This window comes from Poecilia formosa, unplaced genomic scaffold (genome assembly GCF_000485575.1).
Source record: "Poecilia formosa unplaced genomic scaffold, Poecilia_formosa-5.1.2 Scaffold342, whole genome shotgun sequence".
NCBI classification, from domain to species: domain Eukaryota; kingdom Metazoa; phylum Chordata; class Actinopteri; order Cyprinodontiformes; family Poeciliidae; genus Poecilia; species Poecilia formosa.
Window position 1 is genome coordinate 45,037 of NW_006800281.1, and position 22,650 is coordinate 67,686.

At 38.4% G+C, this 22,650-nt stretch overlaps 1 protein-coding gene across 3 annotated transcripts in view; it reads left to right on the forward strand.

Moving 5' to 3' along the window:
* Positions 1 to 405: 405 nt before the first annotated feature.
* LOC103153185 (myosin-9-like) overlaps positions 406 to 22,650 on the forward strand; it is a 34,538-nt gene continuing 12,293 nt past the window's right edge. Inside the window, exons 1-24 of one of the 3 annotated variants that reach the window (XM_007574001.2) lie at positions 406 to 588; positions 4,490 to 4,680; positions 6,019 to 6,159; positions 6,237 to 6,393; positions 7,609 to 7,636; positions 8,295 to 8,388; positions 8,833 to 8,853; positions 10,428 to 10,520; positions 11,553 to 11,616; positions 11,746 to 11,844; positions 12,700 to 12,843; positions 14,116 to 14,211; positions 14,294 to 14,370; positions 14,451 to 14,645; positions 16,700 to 16,873; positions 16,985 to 17,158; positions 18,212 to 18,326; positions 18,940 to 19,124; positions 19,217 to 19,338; positions 20,031 to 20,100; positions 20,183 to 20,343; positions 20,442 to 20,550; positions 21,880 to 22,011; positions 22,095 to 22,301. In XM_007574001.2, coding sequence (XP_007574063.1) covers positions 4,495 to 4,680; positions 6,019 to 6,159; positions 6,237 to 6,393; positions 7,609 to 7,636; positions 8,295 to 8,388; positions 8,833 to 8,853; positions 10,428 to 10,520; positions 11,553 to 11,616; positions 11,746 to 11,844; positions 12,700 to 12,843; positions 14,116 to 14,211; positions 14,294 to 14,370; positions 14,451 to 14,645; positions 16,700 to 16,873; positions 16,985 to 17,158; positions 18,212 to 18,326; positions 18,940 to 19,124; positions 19,217 to 19,338; positions 20,031 to 20,100; positions 20,183 to 20,343; positions 20,442 to 20,550; positions 21,880 to 22,011; positions 22,095 to 22,301 — 2,844 coding nt within the window. In that variant the 5' untranslated portion in view covers positions 406 to 588; positions 4,490 to 4,494. Of the gene's footprint in view, positions 589 to 4,489; positions 4,681 to 6,018; positions 6,160 to 6,236; positions 6,394 to 7,608; positions 7,637 to 8,294; positions 8,389 to 8,832; positions 8,854 to 10,427; positions 10,521 to 11,552; positions 11,617 to 11,745; positions 11,845 to 12,699; positions 12,844 to 14,115; positions 14,212 to 14,293; positions 14,371 to 14,450; positions 14,646 to 16,699; positions 16,874 to 16,984; positions 17,159 to 18,211; positions 18,327 to 18,939; positions 19,125 to 19,216; positions 19,339 to 20,030; positions 20,101 to 20,182; positions 20,344 to 20,441; positions 20,551 to 21,879; positions 22,012 to 22,094; positions 22,302 to 22,650 lie in introns of those variants that run through there. The other 2 variants (XM_007574002.2, XM_016661765.1) reach the window with 2 other exon arrangements.

Here is a 22,650-nt window from a genome sequence, read left to right on the forward strand (position 1 = left end):
ATTTAATTTTAAGACATATTGAATGGAGATAACGTTATTTATTAATATTTTTAACAGTTTATTAATGAGTTTTATAAATATATTCTATCACAACAGGCCCTTTGATGACATTCGTGATCTGGAAAAGACCCAAAATGAAATTAATTTGATCCATTAGGCACCAAAAACAAAACAAAACGCGTGAAAAGAGATCTTTGATATAATCTGAACCATATTTCTTCTGAAATTGCATACAGATTGTGCGTTTGGATTTAAACCTTTTGCAGCAGCGATTTTGAGAAGTCCGGTTTTTGTTTTTTGTTCTTTACGAGGCGCTCCTGAACGCACCATGCACAACAGCGCGCTGCGGCTGGGGAAGTGGGCGGGGACTTTTGCTCACCTGCGAAAAATAAAACAGCGCAGCTGAGAAGCTGTGCGGCACCCATCCTGTCCGGCACCCATTCTGTCCGAACCTCCACTCCGAGCGGCTGGACGGAGCGGCGAGCCGACAGACTGCACCTCATCCCGGGGAGGAGAATCAGCGACACGCCGCCGAGTGGAGCGGGACCGACACGGACACACAGCTCACCTACTGCTGCTGAAAACAAGGTTGGCTCTCTTATTTACTCATGTTTTGGTTCCAAAATGCACGGAAAAGTATCTCATCTTAACTACACGAAGTATGTAGGGCTAATTTTAAGCTATGAATCAATTTAAATAAAGAATTACAGCTTTAAATCGGTTTAGTTTTGCTGATGAGGTCAGTTTTGCACCTGGATCAGGTGTTTCCAGTCAATCTGATTGGAAACAACTGAACACTTTTTTTTACTAATTTACTCCTAATCTATACAAACTTACTTATTTATAATTTATTAAGCACAAAAGATTCTCGTGTATGAAGTTAAAATGTTGCTTGTAGGAGGAAATAAAGTGACACCAGCAGCAGCAGCAGCAGGACGGTACAAACCCAAATGTAAACTGTTCGGAGTGCCTGTAATTACGGCAGGTGTAGTGTGTGTTGCTGCAGCAGCAGCAGCAGCAGCAGCAGCAGCAGCAGCACACACCCAGCTGTTAAACAGCTCCAGGCTACAGATTTGGTTTGGACACACACAAAAGAGGCGACATGTCGGCCTGTCAGGAGTTGCACATATGAGGTTTCCTCAGCTGGGCGAGGCTTTTAAACAGAAGAGATGTGATCGACATGATGGCAGCCTTCCTCTTTTTGCTTTGGCTCAGACAACCAGCTGTTTGGTTTTATTAAAAATGAGACCTACTTCCTGAATCTACCTGTCCTGATCTGCTTAAAACCAGAACATCTAAAAGAAAATCTACAGTATTCTGATCGTGTTAATCAGATTAACTGTGATGAGTCAATAAACTTTGCAGGTGTACACGGACTTAAGATGGCTGTTTGCTGAAAGAATGACATAATCAGAGTCGTAATTGAGTCATAACTGCAGAAAAATATAACCTTTTTGCATTAAAGATAAAAAGTTTGTACATTTGTTTTTACCCAAAACTCAAGTGGCAGATTTAACTCCACCTGGTTCATAACTCTTAAGCATCTATTTCAATCCAATTATTCATTTATCTAAAAATGATCAATAAACCAGCCAAACACTGCACTGAATCGAGCAAAGTTTCCTAAACTTTTCTCAAATTTATGTTAAAAGTATTTTTTTTTGCTGTAGATGCATCCTTTGCTACCCTGAAAGGAATGCTATGTTGTTGCATTTTATGCAATGAAATGTTTTCTAATTTAAAAAATGAATTGTTTTGCATCTTTTACTGTATTTCTAATATATATATATATATATATATATATATATATATATATATATAAGAAAGAATTCAATGAAAAATCAGCAGAATGTGGCCATTCTTTATGCGATTAATCGCCAGAATACTCAATTAATCGGCAGAATAATTGATTAATCGTCAAAACACTATCGATTAATTGGTAGAATAATTGTTTATTTGTCAGAATGATCGATTAATCAGTGAGTAAACCAGTGATTAGTTGCTGCAGGTGGCAGGGCTCGTGCTTGGTGCCTTAGTTTGGATAAAGCTTGGATTGACAGGCAGCCAGGGACAGAACAGCGAAGATGATGCTGAACACAAAAGATTAAGCTGTGCAGCTGGGCTGCATGCAGATGAATTACTGCAGAAGCTTGAACTGAAGCACAGAGGCGGTTTGTGCAACTTCCTCCAGAAGTTGCCCCATGGGTGGCTCTGAAAGTGAAGCCGCAAACGCATGACTGCAACTCGGAGAATACGCAGCCGCCGCAGCAGCTAGCGTAGCATTTCGTCTGTCCTGTGGCAGCGCTGCTCCTCTTCGGGAGTCTGAGCGCATAATGCACTTAGGAGAGACCCAGGTGGCTTATCCCTTCATCCCTCACTCGATAAACAAGCGCACACTCAGGAGATCGCCCTTATCCCCACACACACAAACAGTCTTCCATCGCTCTGATCGTCGACTCGAGAACAAGCAGCTCATCTAAATGTGTTTTAATGGAGCTCACGTCTTTTTCTGTCAACATCTCTGCACTGTTTTTATCTTTTCCTTCTCTTCAGGGTGTGATCAGGACGTGACATCTCTCTCTCTGTCCAGACTTGCACTAACATTCCTCCCCTCAAAGCATCACTTCCTTCAGGAATCCAACAGATTCTGCAAACGCCTCAGTCGTCTTTGAATTAAACAAAATTCATGTCAAACGTTTATAAATGTTTCCAGATGCCTTTGGAGTCATCAGGTGTCAACCAGCAGCCACCGTGTTTCACAAAATCAAACAAACTTGGCTTCAATCAACCACTGTGCTAATAACATTTCAGCTCCACAATCAATTTAAATGATTTTTTGTTGATTTTGTACATGAGGAGAGGCAGGTTGACCTCAGGAAACATTTTTAAAAGATAATCTGAAATTGTAACAGGTTTGTCACTGCAAGTTTTTCCTGGACGATAAATTATCCCAGAGGTTATTGCGATAAATGATAACGTTTTTATTCTGAGACCATTTTCAAGTAATAATAAAGAACAGATTATCGAAGATCAATAAACCTTTAAATTGTAATAAACATTTAACTGGAAAACATTTTAAATGAATACAATGGAAGTTGAAACGGAAAACTTTTCCGTTTCCAGTTTTTGGTAGAAAGAAAAAAAACATAAATGATGGAAATTATTGAGGTTGTTTGAATTTATCATACAATTAATTGATTTGTTTGTTGCGACAGGCCAAGTAACATAAACAAAAATTTTTTAATGGAAGCCATATTTAGTTTGCTTTTGTAAATGTGGATTGGTTGGTTGACCTTTGACCTATGGAAACATTATCTTTAAAATGATAGCCACACAATCAAATAATGTTGTACAAATTTAGCACAGTTGATTGAAACCATATTTAGTTTTTTTTTTTTTTTTTTTTTTTTTGGTTAATGTGGTTTGGCTGGCTGACCTTTGACCTCTGGAAATATAGTCTGGGATTCACACAGGTCAGCCAGAGAGACGCCGGATGATTTAAAAAGAAAATGTATCTTAATTTATTACAAAAGAGTCAAAAAATGTTTCCAAAAATGATAGAGGTCAGCATAAGAGACTTCAACTCAGGTCGACCTCTGGTGACCTCTGGTGACATTAATATCTTTAAAATGACAAATTCATATAAGTAACAAAGAAAAATGACAAGATCAGGCAGCTGACCTCTTACTGATGAGGCATTCTCAGACAACTGCAGGGAGTTGGTCTCATATTAAATTTTTTTTTGTGGGTTCAGGATAAAGAGGCATAAATGATACAGTAGAAGAACGTCGAGCAGCTGCGACGTGTCTGGACCGGCGCTGCTCGACAAACAAAAGCCTGTTATCCAAAGTTCACATCTTGGGATGATTCAGACTGAGACGCTGCAGAGCCGTCATAACGGTGTCTTATAGCTGCAACTCAAAGGCCCTTTAGCGATTTTCTCTTTTTAGACTGTTTTTTTAGAATATCTTCATGTTGCAGCATGTGACATTCCTGCTGCTGCTAATAAACAAATTTTACTTGTGCTGCGTTTCAGTTGTACACAAAACTGGGAAATTATGTTTTGAGGGCGAGAAATTTAATGGTGTAAAATATTCAGGAGATGTTTTTTTTTTTTTTTTTTTAATATCTTGATTACTTTTCTCACATTTAGGACACTTTAACATTTAAGATGCAAACGTCTTTAAAAAAAAACTCATGTTACAAATTTAGCAAATCTAAACTTGAATAATCTTAATATTAAATCTGAATAAATTGTTAAATCTGAATTTGCCTATTAAACCTAAATGTTAAATGTGAAAATTTATCTAGATGTTGAATGTAAAAACTTAATGTACATATTGAACATTAAATATAATGCTATATTGAAACCTAGAAGTAAAATCAAAATACTAAATATTAAACCTGAATATAGAATTTGCTGAATGATTTCTTGACGCGTTTTCTTGAATTAACCTCTGAACTGTTTATTTAACCTCCTGTTTTGCAGCCACCATGACGGACGCAGACAAGTTCCTGTACGGGGACCGGAGCGGCATCAACGACCCGCTGGCCCAGGCCGACTGGGCCTCCAAGAAGCTGGTGTGGGTCCCCAGCGAGAAGCAAGGATATGAGGCCGGGTCGCTGAAGGAGGAGAAGGGCGACGAGTGTGTGGTGGAGCTGTCCGACTCCGGCAAGAAGGTGAAGCTCCATCAGTCCATCGAGCTCAGAAATAAACTCCAGTTAAAATATTCACCTTGATCGGTCCAAACGGGATTAAAACTTTCCCAAACCTGCAGTACGCAACTTCTACAGATATTTGTTGAAACTGTCACAATGTTGTGAGCGTTTAGTAAGAGTCGGATAAAACTGACCCCAACCAATCAGAGCCAGGGGGCGGGTCTTAGCGCTGTCAATCAATCTGTGCATTCAGCCTAGTTAGAATCGCCACCCACGACCTCAGATTTACCTGCAAGTTGATTCTCCCTGTTAGCACATTTAGCAGCTAATACATCAGATTGATTGACAGTGCTAAGACCCGCCTCCTCGCTCTGATTGGTTGTTTTTGGCCTGGAGCGTTGCGTTTCTTCAATAGGCAATAGCAGCTCAGGGACAAGGTGGAGGAAATCAATATTTTCAGATTATCTCAGTTTGAACAAATATGTAAAAAGCAGATTCTTTATAAAAGTTACATACTGCAGCTTTAAAAAATAAGAATCCCTCTGTCAAATTTTAACATGGAATGCAGCTTTCTGCACATCAACAGTTTTTGATTTATTATAATAAACAAACATTGTCTGAACATTTAATTTCTAATTTATTGAGCATGACTGTTAATGTGAGACGGAGATTATTCATGCAGTTTGACGCCAACATTAATAAAATGACCAAGATATGGAGTTTTAACGTTACCTGGGACATTTATGGAAGGAGACGCTGCACTCAGTCACCACTGTTGCTAAGCAACAGATGAATCATTTCACATTCAAATTAAAAAATACCTTATTGATCCCAAAGGGAAATTAAATGTTGTAACTTATATGAATTAAAATTCTTCAAAGAATTATTACAGACAGAAAATGCTGTTGGCATGAAAGATCTCCTGCAGCTGTCTGTATTACAGCGAATCTGAAGAAGCCTCTGACTGAAGACACTTTGTTTTCCCAAGACTGTCTGATGAACAGGACGGTCAGGGTTGTCCATTCTTGATTTTCTTTATGAGGAATCCTTCTTTGCATCATCATCTCCAGAGGTTTTGTAGAAATCGGTTGCTGGTTGTTTAATCAGCTGATTGAGGATGTTGGAGGCATTTCCTCCTTTCATTGTGACTAAACATGTTGCAACTGGCCCTAGTAGTATTGTCTTTTTTTTAAAATTAAATATAAACAAATTTTGGAGCTCTATTTCTACGATGCCATGCAAATGCGTCACACGTTACTTTAACCGATGAGCAGAATTGTTGAGCAAGCAGCTTGTCGAATCCAAGTAATCGACTGATTCCAATCCCTAATCGGTAACGCTCATCTCTGCGAATCTCAGGTGAAAGTGAACAAGGACGACATCCAGAAAATGAATCCGCCCAAGTTCAGCAAGGTGGAGGACATGGCGGAGCTCACCTGCCTGAACGAGGCCTCCGTCCTGCACAACCTCAAGGAGCGATACTACTCCGGACTCATCTACGTGAGTGGGAAACGGTGTGCGGGGAATGTTCAGACGCTTCCCGTTTCACTCTAGAAGCTTCTTCCTGTCTGCCACAGACGTACTCGGGTCTCTTCTGTGTGGTGATCAACCCGTACAAGAACCTGCCCATCTACAGCGAGGAGATCGTCAACATGTACAAGGGCAAGAAGAGGCACGAGATGCCGCCGCACATCTACGCCATCACCGACACGGCCTACCGGAGCATGATGCAGGGTGAGCGAGCGGCTTACTGAGGACGATTAGTGATGCTCGACACACAGAGGTTCACTCAGAAAACACAACAAATCGATTAAAACAAGCTCAATAATTTATCGTTTTTCTCTTTAATCTCTTTCTACCAAAAGCTGGATGACAAAAGTCTTTGGATGTTTAAAATGTCTTCCAGGTTTGGTGATAGTTTATCTTTGAGAATGTTTTCCTGCATTGAAAATGGTTGCAAAACAACAATATCTGTGTTTATTCTAATAATTACTGGGACAATTTATCGTCCAACAAAATTTATTGACAGGCCTACGTATGTATATGAATGTAAACATAAAATGTTAAAGTTCACTGTAATGTTTCCTCTGATGCTATTTCTGTAGCTGCATTTCCATTCACCATAAAATTGTGCAAATTGAAATTATGAAATTTGCTAATGGAAACATGGCAATAAAACAAAGGTTTGGGCTCGGATGACATAGCTTTGCAGCTGTATCAAAATAGATGTATTTCGCAAAACTGAAACGGATACACACTTTTGTTTTTTGCATCACACTTGATCAAGAATCAGTGTTACTACAGCTGAAAACCGTGAAGATGACGACGGGAAGTGGTCATCTTTGTGGTTTGTAGTTGTTTTTTTCAGAACGTGGCGTTGGCTCCATCAGAGCACAGTTGATAAAAAAAAAAAAAAAGATAAAATGAAACTGTGGGTCATTTGAACTTGTTGAATCTGTAGCTCTTCTCTAAATCCACAGACTGTAATTTTCCCAAAACGGCGCTCCAAGCATAAGCGCTTTGTTGCTCCTGAATCAGACGCTGACGTTTCCTCCATGAGCGCCGGCGCCGTGGTTGATGTAACCGATGCAACTGTTCACATCTGTCACTGCTAAGATTGTTACTGAATTATCACGTTAACAAGCTTATTAATGTTGAATTGAATTTCCTATTTAATGAACCACAACTGCAAAATTGTTTTCAACATTAGCAGAATATAGACAAAGATTTGCACACATTTGTATTGTAGCGCCGCCACAGGGTTAAAGGAGCAGCTGGAAGTTTTCCTGTTTAAATGAGCAGTAATTATTAAACTACAACGTGTGTTTGTTGGCACTTAGCAGAAGCTGCTGCAGACTTGTACAATCCTGCTCTTTGTTGCTGCTTGTTAACTTGGCTTTGCATCAAGTTTTGTATTTTTTTTTAACTTATTATTCTTTTTCTTAACAGATCGAGAGGATCAGTCCATCCTTTGCACGTATGTTTCTTTGATTCTTCTGATTTTACTTTATTTTTGTAAAACTTGCATTTAAACATGAATCGGTTTTAAAAATAAGTTTCACTGCAAAAATACAAAATCTTACCCAACATTTTTAGTCCATTTCTAGTGAAAATATCTTGGTACATTTGAGGGGGAAAAAAAGCCAAAACTAGCTAACAAGTAACTTTTTAGCAAGAAATATCTAATGATGAAAAAGTATTGGTTCCACTGGCAGATTTTCTAATTTATAAGACATTTTTTTTATCATATTGTAAGTGAAATAATCTGTTTGTTGATTCCACCAACTGGCTTTGAGAGGCTGAGCAGCTAAAACCTTTCTTCTGCCTACATCTCCCAGAATGCTGTGCGGTTCTGGATAGGAATATTAAATTTTCTCAGACATATTACCTTTTGATACTGATCGCAACATATTGATTTATTGTCTAATTAAAAACTGAACTTTCAAAGCAGCTTGTGAATCAATTTGTTTCTCACGTTTGGCGATGCCAAATACAACGAGTTCTTGTTTCTAGATTTTATTACGAGTTGTTTCTTGTATCTTTTCATTTCACCTTCTGAATGGCCATTTTAATGCATTACTTTTTACTACTTATAAATAATTGTGTCTGGTGTGCATTTGTTTTGTTTTCTGCAGTGGCGAGTCGGGAGCTGGGAAAACGGAGAATACAAAGAAGGTCATTCAGTATCTTGCTCATGTCGCTTCATCCTCAAAGTTCAAGAAGGACCAGGTTGGTTTGAAACCCAGACATCTTTTTGTTTTGTTTTTTATGACTCTTTCCTAACAGTGGGAGATAAGTGAGAGTGGAAACACCCCAGTTCTGCAGCTCATCAGCTTCCTGATCTTTCCACAATCGTGTGTTTGGTAGATTTCCATGTTAGTCCAGATCGGTGAAGGTATGCGTCTTAACGAGCGGTGGGGCGACGGCGGTGCATTCCTGCCTCAGGCCCCAACACGCCCGCCAGGCCTCCAGCGACTGAACCGGAGCAGAACGCTCATCTTAATTCACGCATACCTCAGCTGCTTTCTCGACATTAGGATGTTTGACAAGACTTGACATGAAACATTTCATAAATCATTTTGCCATCAGCCATTTGCTGCCACCAGGTTTCCTGTGATGTAATATATGACCTACAATGTTTCTAAAGTGGTGAATTTTCTCTCTTCCCTCCAGGGTGGTGCTGTGTTGTCCCATGTGAGTTCATCTCTCTGGCTCCATTTATACTAACAATAAGTCATCTGTCCTTGGTGTCATGGAAGCAGATCAGATTGTCATTCAGACATTTTGTTTTTATTGAGTTTTTAGTCTAATCAGTGAAAAACAGAACTTTCTGCTGGTGTTAAAACTCTCATGTTGTGTTTGTACAGAAAGGGAAGTATGTGACATGTAGTTCCATGTAACTCATGATTTACACTTCAAAAAACTCAAAATTACCAAGTATTTTTGGTCTAGTTTTCAGTGTAAATATTTTATTACACTTGAAATAACACAAACTGGCTTACAAGTAACTTTTCAGGAAGATATAGGAGTTTATTTTAAGTGAAAAATCCCTTAATATTAATAAAAACATCCTAGTTCTTGGGCCTGTCATGATGACAAACTTTACTGGATGATAAATTGTTTCAGAAGTTATTATGATAAACGATGATCTTGTTTTTGAGACCATTTTCAAGTAATGATGCAAGAAAACATCCTCAAAGATCAATAAACTTCTAGTAGACATTTAAAACTGGAAGACATTTTAAATCTCAAATCGATAAACAAAACTGAAACGTTAAAATAAATTATGAAGTCACTGTAAATAAAATTTTCCTTTAAAGGCCAGTTGAAACCAAACTGAAGCCTTTTGTCTTCCAGTTTTTGGTATAAAGAGAGAAAAATGAAATGATAAATCATGCAAATGGAAATTATTTAGCTTGTTTTTAATTTATCATACAATAAATTGATCTATTGGGACAGGCCTACTAGTTTTACTGGCAGATTATTTTACTTATAACGAGATATTTTTACCAATTTCTAAAATGGAATTTTTTTCATCAATATTAAGAAATTATTGGCTAAAGACGAGCTAATATTTTTTTGCACTGGGAAAGCTGGTTTTTATTTCAAGTGTACAAAGATATAGAGCTAGAAACTAGATCAAAAATACTTGGTAAGATTTTGTTTTTGCATTATAGAGCCATTTTCTTTAAGCCCTCAGAGACCAGAGTGTAGTTTTTACTTTCTAAAGCATAAATTAATTTGCTTTTAATTTAAAATGTTAACATTTTAGCATTGCTGCCTGTGTGGCTCTGTTGCTTCAGTTTCTTGCTCTACATCTAACTGGCTTGACAGTAGAGCAGCTCGGGTTTCTCACTCCACCCAGCAGCTGTTCACATTCAGTCTGTGTTTTTTGTCATTTTGTATTGTTGTTTTGCATTATGTCAAGCCGTCAGTGTTAACCTGGTTGTGTCGTCGCCTGTGCTGTGTGTGCCTGCATGGAAAGGGATGGCTTCACAGGGACTTGAAGCTTGAGCGGGCTTGCTGTTCTGCGGGAATGCACTGCATGCAGGAATGTGCAGGATCTGTATTTTTGCGTGTGCCTGCGTGTGGTTGGTTGGGCAATAACGTCGCCTGAGGTCTTTCTTTTGAAAGTGAACAAGAAATCGGTTACAGGAAAAGTCCTCTATAATGCATTTTTGCCAATGAAGGATGTGCAGCTTTGCAGAGTTTGAGCTTCTCCTGCTCGAGTTGAGACAAAACGAGTGAAATTCTGTCTTCTCCACTAGGGGGAGCTGGAGAAGCAGCTGCTGCAGGCCAACCCCATCCTGGAGGCCTTTGGCAACGCCAAGACCGTCAAGAACGACAACTCCTCTAGATTCGTAAGCACGACTTGAAGGCTGCTGAATCAGTTTGCTGCCATGTTAACTACTTTTACCTCCAAGTTATAAAACGAAATGTGATGCAGCTGAACCAATTCTCCCTGAAAATTAATTAACTGATCACAGTTCACCACCTACACTAATTCTTGTTTGATTTTTTTTTTTTTTTTTACTTTTAAAATGTAGAGATAAATCAACAAACCTTAGACACACATTATTCGCCGGGTTTAGTTGTGTAAATACTCAAAACCTTCTAAAAACATTTATAAATATCTGCTTCAATTCTTTGAAACAGCAAACAAACATACCTTATAATGAACCATCTTTGTATTTCTGCAGAAACTAATATCTAGTCTTATTTCAGCCAATCGGCACCAAGGAAAATAAATGGTGCTTCTGGATTGGTTGCTTTGAAAACGCCAGCCAATAGGGTGTCAAGTAGCATTTTACTGAGGAATTTCAGCTTTCAGCTGCATTTTGTTTGAGTATTTTAATACATGTTGCAAAAAATCCAAATGAGGTCATTTTCTCCAAATGATTTAGTTGAATTTCATAGAAAAATCTCCTAAAACCATTTATACAGTTTGACATTTTTCAGTAAGACTACATTTAATTGTGGCAGCTCTTAATCTTTGCTAGCAAACTTAACATATGTACTTAACTATATGATGATCAGAGAGATCAGTTAAAGTGACTGAATGCATTAAGGATGTGGTTTCAGTCTCAGCCCTGCCAGCAGCAGACTCGGCCTCAACAAAATCCAAACGCTGAAACATGTTGCAATAATCTAAAGGTTTTAATGGTTGATGTATTAAATCTCTAGCTTATAAGTTTAAAACAATTGTTAAATTATTTACTTGTATCCCACAAACGCAGACGTGTGCATGCACGAAGATGCACATGGCTAACCCTAACTAGCTAGTGAGCTGAAAATAATTTTTTTTAAACTTGTATTTCTATACCATTGTATTTATTTATTTTTGTTTGAGTACTAAATATAAATCGCAATGTCTGCATCTTTTTTGTGAAAAGGGAAAATTCATCAGAATCAACTTTGACGTCAACGGCTACATCGTTGGAGCCAACATAGAAACTTGTATCCTTTTCAGTGAGATTTGGATGGAAAACTGGACCAAGTTCACCATTTCTCTTATCCTAAGGTACAGCAATGGTTTCCCGAAAAGTAACTGGTGCATACTTGTTTGTGTCTTAACTGAAACTTCAGATCTGCTGGAGAAGTCTCGAGCCATCAGACAAGCTAAAGAGGAGAGGACCTTCCACATCTTCTACTACATGCTGACTGGAGCCGGAGACAAAATGCGATGTGAGGACTTGGTCGTCAGAGCAGGAGTGCAATAAAATGAAGAATAAGTTTCAAAATAACTTATCTAAACGTGCTAATTACGAGATCAAGACTCTGAGGAACTAGTTTACAGACAAAAGAATTAAGATTCTGGTTGCATTTCAATTTAAGATGCTTCGTTGAACAGGTTGGGATCTATGGGCTATGCAAAAAATTACGTTTTTTGGGGGGCTTTTTTGCATGCAATTAGATTCAAGTCTCATCAATTCTGCCTATTTTGAGCCGTTTTGGGGCCTCTCGTCACTTTACAAGCACTTTACAGTCACACATGAAAATAGCTGCAAACAGATGCTCAATTATGCAACCAGAAGCAGAAGTAGAGCCTCCTGCACAACCAACAAAGATGCAGCGAGTGGCTTCTGAATAGCGAGTCGACAACAAAATATTTGTCTTTTCCAGTAGCCATTGTACAGTTTTAAAACCAGCTGACCAAATGTGCTAGAACTCCAATTGGACGTGGGCTGAGGTTGCTAGGTAACGACCCTGTGGAAGGTTTTTGAAACGTTCATTTTCCATACGCCAAAAAAAAAACAGCTGGGCTGTTTAGACCCAAAAAAGAAGCATAAAAATGTGCAATTTTACATAATAGGTCCCCTTTAAGTATTTGTATTAAAATAATGCTGCAACTGGCAGGAAATTGTGTGGCGCAACCCTTCGATGCAAGCTGTGCTGCACTTTCAAAAGGCTAAATCTCCAGATTTAAAACTGTAGAAGGTGAATCATGTCTTGTTTTTGGACCAGGCATGTAGTCGCTCGATTCCTTCTTCACTTAATGAAAATGAGATGAGCTGATGTTTATCTCTGCTCCCTTTGCAGCTGATTTGTGTCTGGAGGATTACAGCAAGTACCGTTTCCTGTCCAACGGAAACGTGACCGTCCCAGGGCAGACGGACAAGGAAATGTTCGTCGAAACCATGGAGGCCTTCAACATCATGAGCATCCCTGAAGAGGAAATTAATGGTACTTTTTATTTATTTATTTTTTTTACACTGACATTTCTGTAAAGTTGTTAGCTTTGAAAGTCTTTTCTTTTAACCTGACAGATTCTGACTCTATTACAGAGGAGGATAGAGTAACCAGAGATGTTGCTGTAGTACGAGTAGCACTAATTCAATGTTTTTCCTTTTCTTCAAGTGAAAGTGAAAAGTAGCTTCCCAAGAAATTAAGAGTTAAAGCTGCTCAAGTTTGAGAAACTGATCAGAAAATCTGATTGCATATTTTTTAAGATGTCTTGAAATCAGTAAAATACAGAGTTATGTGCAAATTCTAGCATTTTAAAGACAAATACCGATTACAAAATGGCATCTTCACACAAAAGCAACACCTTTTCGAATCAATTTTCAATATTAAACTTTGCGTAAAAGTATTACTTGCAGATCCAGCAGATGGAAAATAACATAACAACAAAACTGGTGTAAAAACAAAAAGTTTGTATCAGTCTCGTGATGATTTAACCCTTTCATGAATAATTGAAAGGGTTAGTGGACAGCTATCAAACAGCCATTTTCTTGTTTCTTGTGGATTTTTATGTTATAAATGCACACAGACCACTGAGGGGACACTAATTCATCATACAATACACTGCCCACTACTGGCCATCCCCTGCAAGTGCAAGAACATTCTGTTAAATCCATTAAGGCAGACAGACGAAAAAGCAACTCGGGAGTAATTAGTCTCTCCTCCTTCTCTCGCAGGTAAAAAATATTGTGACATCGTAACCCCTAAAGACTAAAACTACTAATGTAGTTTCCAAATAATGACTTTGTATCGGGACAAAAAAATCCTTTACATTTTTTTCCATCAGAAACACTTTGGGGAAAAAATCCTGACATAATGGATCATAATTAATTCATAAAAGGGTTAAAATGTTTGCTTTTCACTGAATTATTTGCGTGTCTAGAGATTTTACCCAAGTAGTAACATTTACTCAGTGAGTCCAAGTTTATTTAAACCGCCTTGTTGTGGAAAAGTGCCAAATAAAGTGATTTACATCATCAAAACACAACAAACTCATCATGTAGTCAACAGGTGTGAAATTCTAAAAAACATATTACATTTTGTCAAATTCATTCATATGTTAATTAGTTCATAATAAAATTACATATTTCTGGCACAATAAAGGTGAAATAATTTTCAAACGGATGTAACTATTTACTACCCGCCTCTGCTTAATGTGAATGTATAAATTTATGTTTTTTTTATTGATTACCAAGCAGGTTGTTTTGCTCTCAGGTCTGCTGAAGGTGATTTCCGCCGTGCTGCAGCTGGGGAACATGATGTTCAAGAAGGAGCGACACTCAGACCAGGCGTCCATGCCTGACGACACCGGTACGCCTCAACCTCCTCCAGGTTTTATCCATTTTATTCCCGTCAAAGTTCATCCTGCATGTCTGCCATGTTTCCCTCCCAGCTGCCCAGAAAGTCTGCCACCTGCTGGGCATCAACGTGACCGACTTCACCAGAGCCATCTTGTCTCCCAGAATCAAGGTCTGCACTGCAGCTTCCTGTGGCGTGACGGAGTTGTTGAGGCTCCTCTCTGTGACGAAGGTTTATGGTTTTGTCTTCAGGTTGGTAGGGATTATGTGCAGAAGGCCCAGACCCAGGAGCAGGCAGAGTTTGCCGTTGAGGCGCTGGCCAAAGCTTCGTATGAGAGGATGTTCCGCTGGCTGGTGATTAGGATCAACAAGGCTCTGGACAAGACGAAGAGGCAGGGAGCGTCCTTCATTGGCATCCTGGACATCGCTGGATTTGAGATCTTTGAAGTAATTACCTGACTAGTACACTTCTTTTTTGTTTGTTTGTCTGGATGAATTAAGCCTTCAACTAATTGGTTATCTGATTAAAAATACTGGCACATTTTTCTATATTTAACAATATAAATGCAGAAAACCTACAAATTTCTTTTTACCTTACATGCAACAGCATAGCATTCCTTTGTATGCCTGATTATTTTTAGGAAAGGAGCTAAAAACTTATTAGGGCTGATCTGCTTTTATCTTGATCAATCAAGTATATTAAAACGCTACTTAATGGAATATTTTTTTAGTTTTCACAGAATTTGAGCTACGCTATTACTTTTACTAACAAATCTTATTAAAATGCAAAATATTTCTGCAGTTTAATTTAACAGGAAATGTAACATGAATATGCGTTATTCTGACTCAAAAGCAGATTTGGATGCATCACATTAATCAACCCTAACTAAGTACAGCAATAAGTTAAGTTGAATAAACTCAACCTTTTAGATTGCTGTCTATAAAAACCAGACTACTTGATCAGTAAATGCTGAGTGCTTAGTTGGTTTTGAAGGAAAACATTGACCTTTTTACATGCTTTGATTTTGGGAGGATGAATATTCATGACCTGTAAATATTTTCAACTGGGCAGTTTTTGTTCCGCATGGCGAAAAACTGGATCTCCCTTAATTCTTCCCAGACATAATCATAAAGTTTTGCTTAATAACGGTAATGCAGGTCTCACCTCACATGCAAACTACAAACATTTGCAAATGAGATGGTGTTGCTCCCCCACAGCCGAAACACCAGGAGTCAGTCCCTGAAGCTCCTGTTTGCCGATGTAACAGAGAAAAGACTTCAGCCTTCATTTTTGTGCCACAATAACAAAGGAATCATTTGTGTTAATCTCTCTGCAGGGAATCGGAGCATTTAAATCTATTATTTTTAAACTGTTACAGATGAAAATCCATTATGTCAAACTTTCAGATCTCTAGATGGGCTGCACATTTAAAAAAAATTTAACTGAAGTAAATCAACATTAAAAAAAAAAATAACTGAAGTAAATCAACATTAAGGTCATGCAAAATGAGTAAACAGTCGAAGTCTCTGATCTTTTGACTTGGATGCTGATTAAACATGGAGTTGTTTGACTGCCTGGGCCATATTTATTCTATATGAATAAATTTGACATAGTCTTTAAAATAAAAAAATTTTATTGCCTAAAATGGCATTTATTTAGTGAACACTTGATCATCTGGAGCTGAAAATGCTTCTAACATAAACCAGTGAAAAGCTGTTATTTCTGTTTAACTCAGCATTAACATGTTGGAGGACCAATTTTTTTTTTGTTTTTTATTAACCGATAAATAATTGGACAGCAAAAGGTGCTTAATAGGACATTTGTAACACATTTTATTGATTGACCATCCAGAAAACACTTGCTGCAATCTTATTTGTGCAGGAGGCTCCACTTCTGCTTTTCAAAGATATACGGCTGTGATGTTGAATCTATGCCACTTGGAATTCTGGGTAAAATATTTGCAAAATTGTGTTGTGTGTTCACAACAAAACGGGTTTTGAGCTTCAGGTGCATCTAGTTTACATTCAGAGTAGAGATGCATCGAGGGCCCATCATGGTGCGTTTTACATGTCTAGAGCGGCGCCACTTGAAACGTTTTGATGCGTCAAGAGCGGCCGACAAATAAGACAATGGGAAATGACTAGAGCGAGTCTGTCGCGCCCTCAACGTGTCTTCACATAGACTTGACTGTAAACCAGCGCCTGACGTATGAAACACGAGGTGTAGAGCAAAATGTCAAGCGTCTGTATTCACAGTGCACACACGTCAAACTTAACGCGTTTTTGATGCTTTCAACATGTTTGGTGTGAACGCATCGTAATAATTAACTGGATTGTACAATTGAATTGTTAATCTGATTAATCATCCCAGCCCTAAAAGGATGAATCCTGTTCAATTTCATATTGACCCGTCTTCACAAAGTATGGGGAAAATATTATTTTCTTATTGCACTATAAGCCTACAGCCCAGTTGAGTTAACCAACTTAACTCCTTCCTGCAGCTGAACTCCTTCGAGCAGCTCTGCATCAACTACACCAACGAGAAGCTGCAGCAGCTCTTCAACCACACCATGTTCATCCTGGAGCAGGAGGAGTACCAGAGGGAGGGCATCGAGTGGAGCTTCATCGACTTCGGCCTGGACCTGCAGCCTTGCATCGACCTCATAGAAAAACCTGTATGACTTTTCTGCCTGAAGTCAAACTAACTGCACAGATGCTTTCAGTGTAGCGGTAGAAACCACAGCCTGTGTAGCTGTGGCAAAGATTCCTCTCTGTTTTTGTCCCAGAATGGTCCTCCAGGCGTCCTGGCCCTGCTGGACGAAGAGTGCTGGTTCCCTAAAGCCACCGACAAGTCGTTTGTGGAGAAGCTGGCTCAGGAGCAGGGAACCAATCCGAAGTTCGTTAAACCCAAGAAACTCAAAGATGACGCAGATTTCTGCATCATTCACTACGCAGGAAAGGTTTGATCATACATTTGTTCTTATTTCACCAAATATTTATCTGAAGATGAGCAAACTTGACAAATAGCCTAAAAATAAACCTTTTTAGATTAGATTGATTCATCTAATTGGCTAATGTAAAAGGGTCCTAATATGCAAAATTCACTTTTTTCATGTTTTTGTTTTTCCACTTCGGTTTAAACTCCTTCCAAAAACAGCCAGTGTTTAAAGAAAACAAGTTTTTTAGTGCCTGGAAAATTAGTCCTTTCAAAAACCTCACAGTTTGGTCGCAAATGATGAGCACTGAAACCATTACCTAGCGACCTCAGTGAAGGCCACCCTGTCACCTAGCAACCAAGCAGTGTTCCAGAACATTTGGTCAGCTAGTCTTACTGCTGTACAATGGCTGCTTGAAAACAAAAGTGTTTAGTTGTCGACTTACCATCCTGCATTCTTGTTGGTTGTGCAGAAGGCTCCACTTCTGCTTTTCAAGGATGTATGGCTGTATAATAGTACATCTGTTTCCAATTGCAAATGTAAACATTGAGTTGGGGGCATTTCCAGCAGCAGCTTATTTAGATTTAAAGTGATAAGAGGCCTTAAAACGGCTCATTCTGGAAGGATTTCAAAATGGGCACAACTGAGCAGACTGAAATCCAATTATCCAAGACAAAAATGTAATGAATCTATTTTGTTTAGCTCATGGACCTATCCTAACCTATTCAAGGAAGCATAATAGGTCACCTTTGACCTATTTGACTTCAAGAACTATATCACCACCTTAGTTGATTTCTTTTCAAAATCTTTATTTTAGATGTTGAATAATCGGTCTCCTTGCAGCTCATGTACAAACAGAAAAGCAAGTCTGACATGTACCTGATCTTTTAGTTGCAGAGGTTGACAGACTTGATCGATCCCGTATCCTCGTAGTTCCTTATTTATTTTATTTTTTTTATATATTCTGGTAACGGTTCATGACTTCTCGCCCACAGTGAGGATTTATTAATCTAATGACAGGAACTGACTGCAGGGATAAAGATGATTCTTCTTTAACGCCAAATGTTTTCTCTGCAGGTGGATTACAAGGCAAACGAATGGTTGATGAAGAACATGGACCCCCTGAATGAGTGTGTGGCCACCCTGCTGAACCAGTCCACTGACAAGTTTATTGGCGACCTCTGGAGAGACGGTAAGCTGAGCGAAACGCCTCATTGTTTTGACTTAAAAGCTGCACATTGAGTGAACTTCAGACTTTTCAGTTTAAGGACTCTGGTGTTAACTGCTGAAAATGTTAACTGGTCAATTTTTCAAAAGTTACCTTTTGCTGCACATTGCAAGTCAGCAAAGACAAATTGAACTGTTTGGAAATAAGTCTAAATGCAAAAGAATGTGTTCTTGTGGAAGCTAAAGACTAACTAAACCCTAAAACGTTTTTTTTTTTGTTTTTTTTGCAGATAAAATGTGTAAATTGGTTCCTAAGGGTCAAATCATTATTTCTGTGCAAATTGACATTTTTGTGTAAATTTGTTAACTCTGCAATACTTGGGCTGAAACCTCTCAGTGCTGCCCCCATTAGGTTGGTGGGGGAAACTGCAGTCTAATTTTCTTATTGGTAACAACTTGATACAACAATGTCAGTTACTGTACAGTGATTGGTGCTTCACGAGTTCCTAATCTCTCCAATAACTCCGGAAAAAATGGCTAAATTTGTAACTAACAACTTTAAAATAAAGATGTTTTATTTGTGTAAAAGTGAAACTTTGCGTTTATTTATATTTTTGCATGTCCTTGTGATTTTCCAGTGGACCGCATCGTTGGCCTGGATAAGGTTGCAGGAATGTCCGACTCGGGACCCTTTAAGACCCGTAAAGGCATGTTCCGCACGGTGGGCCAGCTGTACAAGGAGCAGCTGGGGAACCTCATGACCACGCTCAGGAACACCAACCCCAACTTTGTGCGCTGCATCATCCCTAACCACGAGAAGAAGGTACGACGTTGCTGCTTTGGCAACTCTCCAGGTGTTGCACTAATGATTACGCACAAATCCAAGTCCATTTGTGATTCTTATTTTTTTGTCAGGCTGGTAAACTGGACCCTCACCTGGTTCTGGATCAGCTGAGTTGTAACGGTGTCTTGGAGGGAATTCGTATCTGCAGACAGGGCTTCCCCAACCGGATCGTCTTCCAGGAGTTCAGACAGAGGTGATGCTTTGGAAATTTACTTTAATATTTTGACTTTATCACTCTGTTAAATTAGACACGTTTATTGTTTTGGTGTATAAACAGGGTTAGGTTGGGAATGTCTGATGTAGCTTAAAAATAAAATCTTTTTTTCATACTATATCTGATTTTAATATCTTTTTTTCTTTCTTTTTTTTTTTTTACATTTTACCTCCTCAAAAAAGATTACAAACAAAAAATATTTCCAAAAAATGACTTATTTCAATCACTCCTACTGAGACATATTGGGTGTAATACTGGACAATATGGCATATTTGGACCAGACTAAGAATTTATATTACTAGAATAAAATCATATTGTCAGAATAAAGATAAAATTAAGACGTTCTGGTAAAATTTTAAGTCCTCATTAATGAGGGGGAAAAATTGAGATCTGATGTGAATAGCTCAGTCCATGTTTTTTTTTTATTTATTTTTTTTAAAAAACAGAAATAGTTGCTTTTTCAAGTGTTTCAAAGTCCTGCTGCTGATAGTTAGTATAGTTAGACATATGAAAACCCAAGGAGTGCAAAAAAACAAAACAAGATTTTTTCCAAAAATTAAATCTTTAAAAATTGTACTAATTGATCAAATCTGCTAGTATTTATCAAAATGCACATCTGAAATGGCTTCCTTGTGTTTGGCATGATGTCTCGGGTTATTTTTGTGTTTCAGGTATGAAATCCTGACTCCAAATGCCATCCCAAAGGGTTTCATGGATGGAAAGCAAGCCTGTGTGCTCATGGTAATGTTTCCAGCTGCAGATGTCAGCGGTTTATTAAAATGTCATCAGTTAGCTCATGCTTCATTCATCCTGACCCAAACAGATTAAAGCCTTGGAGCTGGACCCCAACCTGTACCGAATCGGCCAAAGTAAAGTGTTCTTCCGAGCTGGAGTCTTGGCCCACCTGGAGGAGGAGAGAGACATGAAGATCACTGATGTGATCATGAGTTTCCAGGCCTGGTGCAGAGGATATGTAGCCCGAAAGTAAGAAAACATTGATATTTAAACTGTAATTCTTTACATACTTCTGCTTCCTAACGTTCTACTGAACATTAACTTCACGTTTCCGCCTATAATCCCAGAGCCTTTGCTAAGCGACAGCAGCAGCTGACTGCCATGAAAGTCATCCAGCGAAACTGTGCAGCTTACCTCAAACTCAGGAACTGGCAGTGGTGGAGGCTTTTCACCAAGGTGAGATCGATGGAAACGGTTCGGTACCATCAAATGCAATTCAACCAGCACATCACCAAACATCTGGATCATTTCAGGAATCTGGAGCGCAGCTTCCGTTTTATGACAGTCATTTTTAAAACTCTTTTCAAATTGTTCGTCAAACATCCAAAATGAGCAGCAAATTTTGCTAGACGATGACTTGTCCCAGAAATTATTGCGATAAATGATGATGCTGGTTTTGAGACCTTTTGAGTAGAATAATGCAGGTTTGCTCTCTCAAAGATCAACAAACTCTTATTTTGAATGTTTAAAATATCTTGCAGTTCCAGTGTTGATGGTTGTTTAGAAAATTAAAAACAACCACCAAAAACAATAAATTGAAACAAAAGCTTTACAACTGAAACCATAAGTGAAATTGATCATGAAGCAGTTCAGTTTTTATTGGTGTCAGATAAATGTGGGAGCCAAAATGAGGCATATTAGAAAAACCCAACGCATCTTCACTTTCTTAAAGGTCCAATATATTTTATTTTATTTATTCATTTATTAATCAGCTAAAATCACTTGGTGAAAATAACTTTTAGCGTTGGAGGGGTATCCAAACTTTTTGTAACATGGGGCATAAATATCTAGTTGAAACTACTCTAAAAAATTGTGACCATTTTTCTTTATAAGTGCAAAAACAAATTTTCTTCCTGCCAAGTAAATGATAAACTCAACCCACAATATTTTAATCAAATAATCAAAGCAATCTGATTTCTGTAAGTTATTGTAGAGAACAAAGAAAAGTGTCTTATAGATTTGTCAAATTTAAAAGAAAACAACAAAGCAAATCCTACATTTTCCAGATTGATCAAATTTTAGATGTGTTTTTGTCTTTTCAGAGACTTTCTTTGTTTCTTCGTCTGAATTTTAGTAAGTCACTGGATGTTTTTGGTAGCCATCAATAAATTACATTAAATTGAAAACAATTGAATGAATACTTTGTGTTCCACCTTACATTTTGCATTTTTTTATTGTATTTTTTTTATCAGCCTGCCATCAGTGAAAAACTTCAAATTTAGACTATCCTTGAATAGCAATCAATGACCACCCAAAATTGGTCTGAGGGCTGCAAATGGCCCCCGAGCCATATGTTGGACACCCCTGACTTGGATGTTTATTTTAGGAAGATGACAAAAAGCAAGATGAGAAATGTATACAGTTCACTTTGCTCTGAACAAATGTGTTAGGATCAGGACTTGGGTGTTAAAACTCTAGACATTTAAAGTGTGAAATACTGAAACTTTTTATGACCTTGTATTGCTTAAACTATCCGTTTTTAAAGTTTTAAATGTTTCTCTCCAGGTGAAGCCTCTGCTCCAAGTGTCTCGGCAGGAGGAGGAGATGCTGGCTAAGGAAGAGGAGCTGCTCAAGGTGAAGGAGAAACAAATCCAAGTTGAGGAGCAGCTCAAAGAATTCGAGGAGACGCAGAAACGGGTGAGTCTTTGCAATAGCTTGAAGTTTATTCTTAATTCAGAAGAGCCTGCGAGCATTAAACTGTCTGACGTGGCTCTGTGCAGCTGAGTGCAGAGAAGCAGGACCTGCAGGAGCAGCTGCAGGCAGAGATAGAGCTGTGCGCCGAGACTGAAGAGATGAGAGCCCGTCTGGCCATCAGGAAGCAGGAGCTGGAGGAGATCCTGCACGACATGGAGTCCCGGCTGGAGGAAGAGGAGGAGAGGGTCGTGCAGATGCAAACTGAGAAGAAGAAGATGCAGCAGAACATCACGGTCAGTCGACTGTAGAATGCATGCTACACCTTTATGTGTAGGGCTGCAGCTAACAATTATTTTAGTTATTCAGAGAATCAATTCTAGTCTTTATGCAATATTAGAGGTACATTAAATTATGCAAATAATAGTTCCTTTTTCAAATAAAAACATTTTATTGCCTATAGTGTAAACTTGATCATTAGTAGCGAAAGATCCATCTACAGCTAAAAAATATTTATCAGCATGTGAAAATCTGACCTGTTTGTTTTGGATCAACTGATTAATAATTTGATGGCAAAAGGTGCATAACAGGAGATTTTTATTTTTACAGAATTTGAACCAGGTGAAGCTAAAACTAAACCACTTA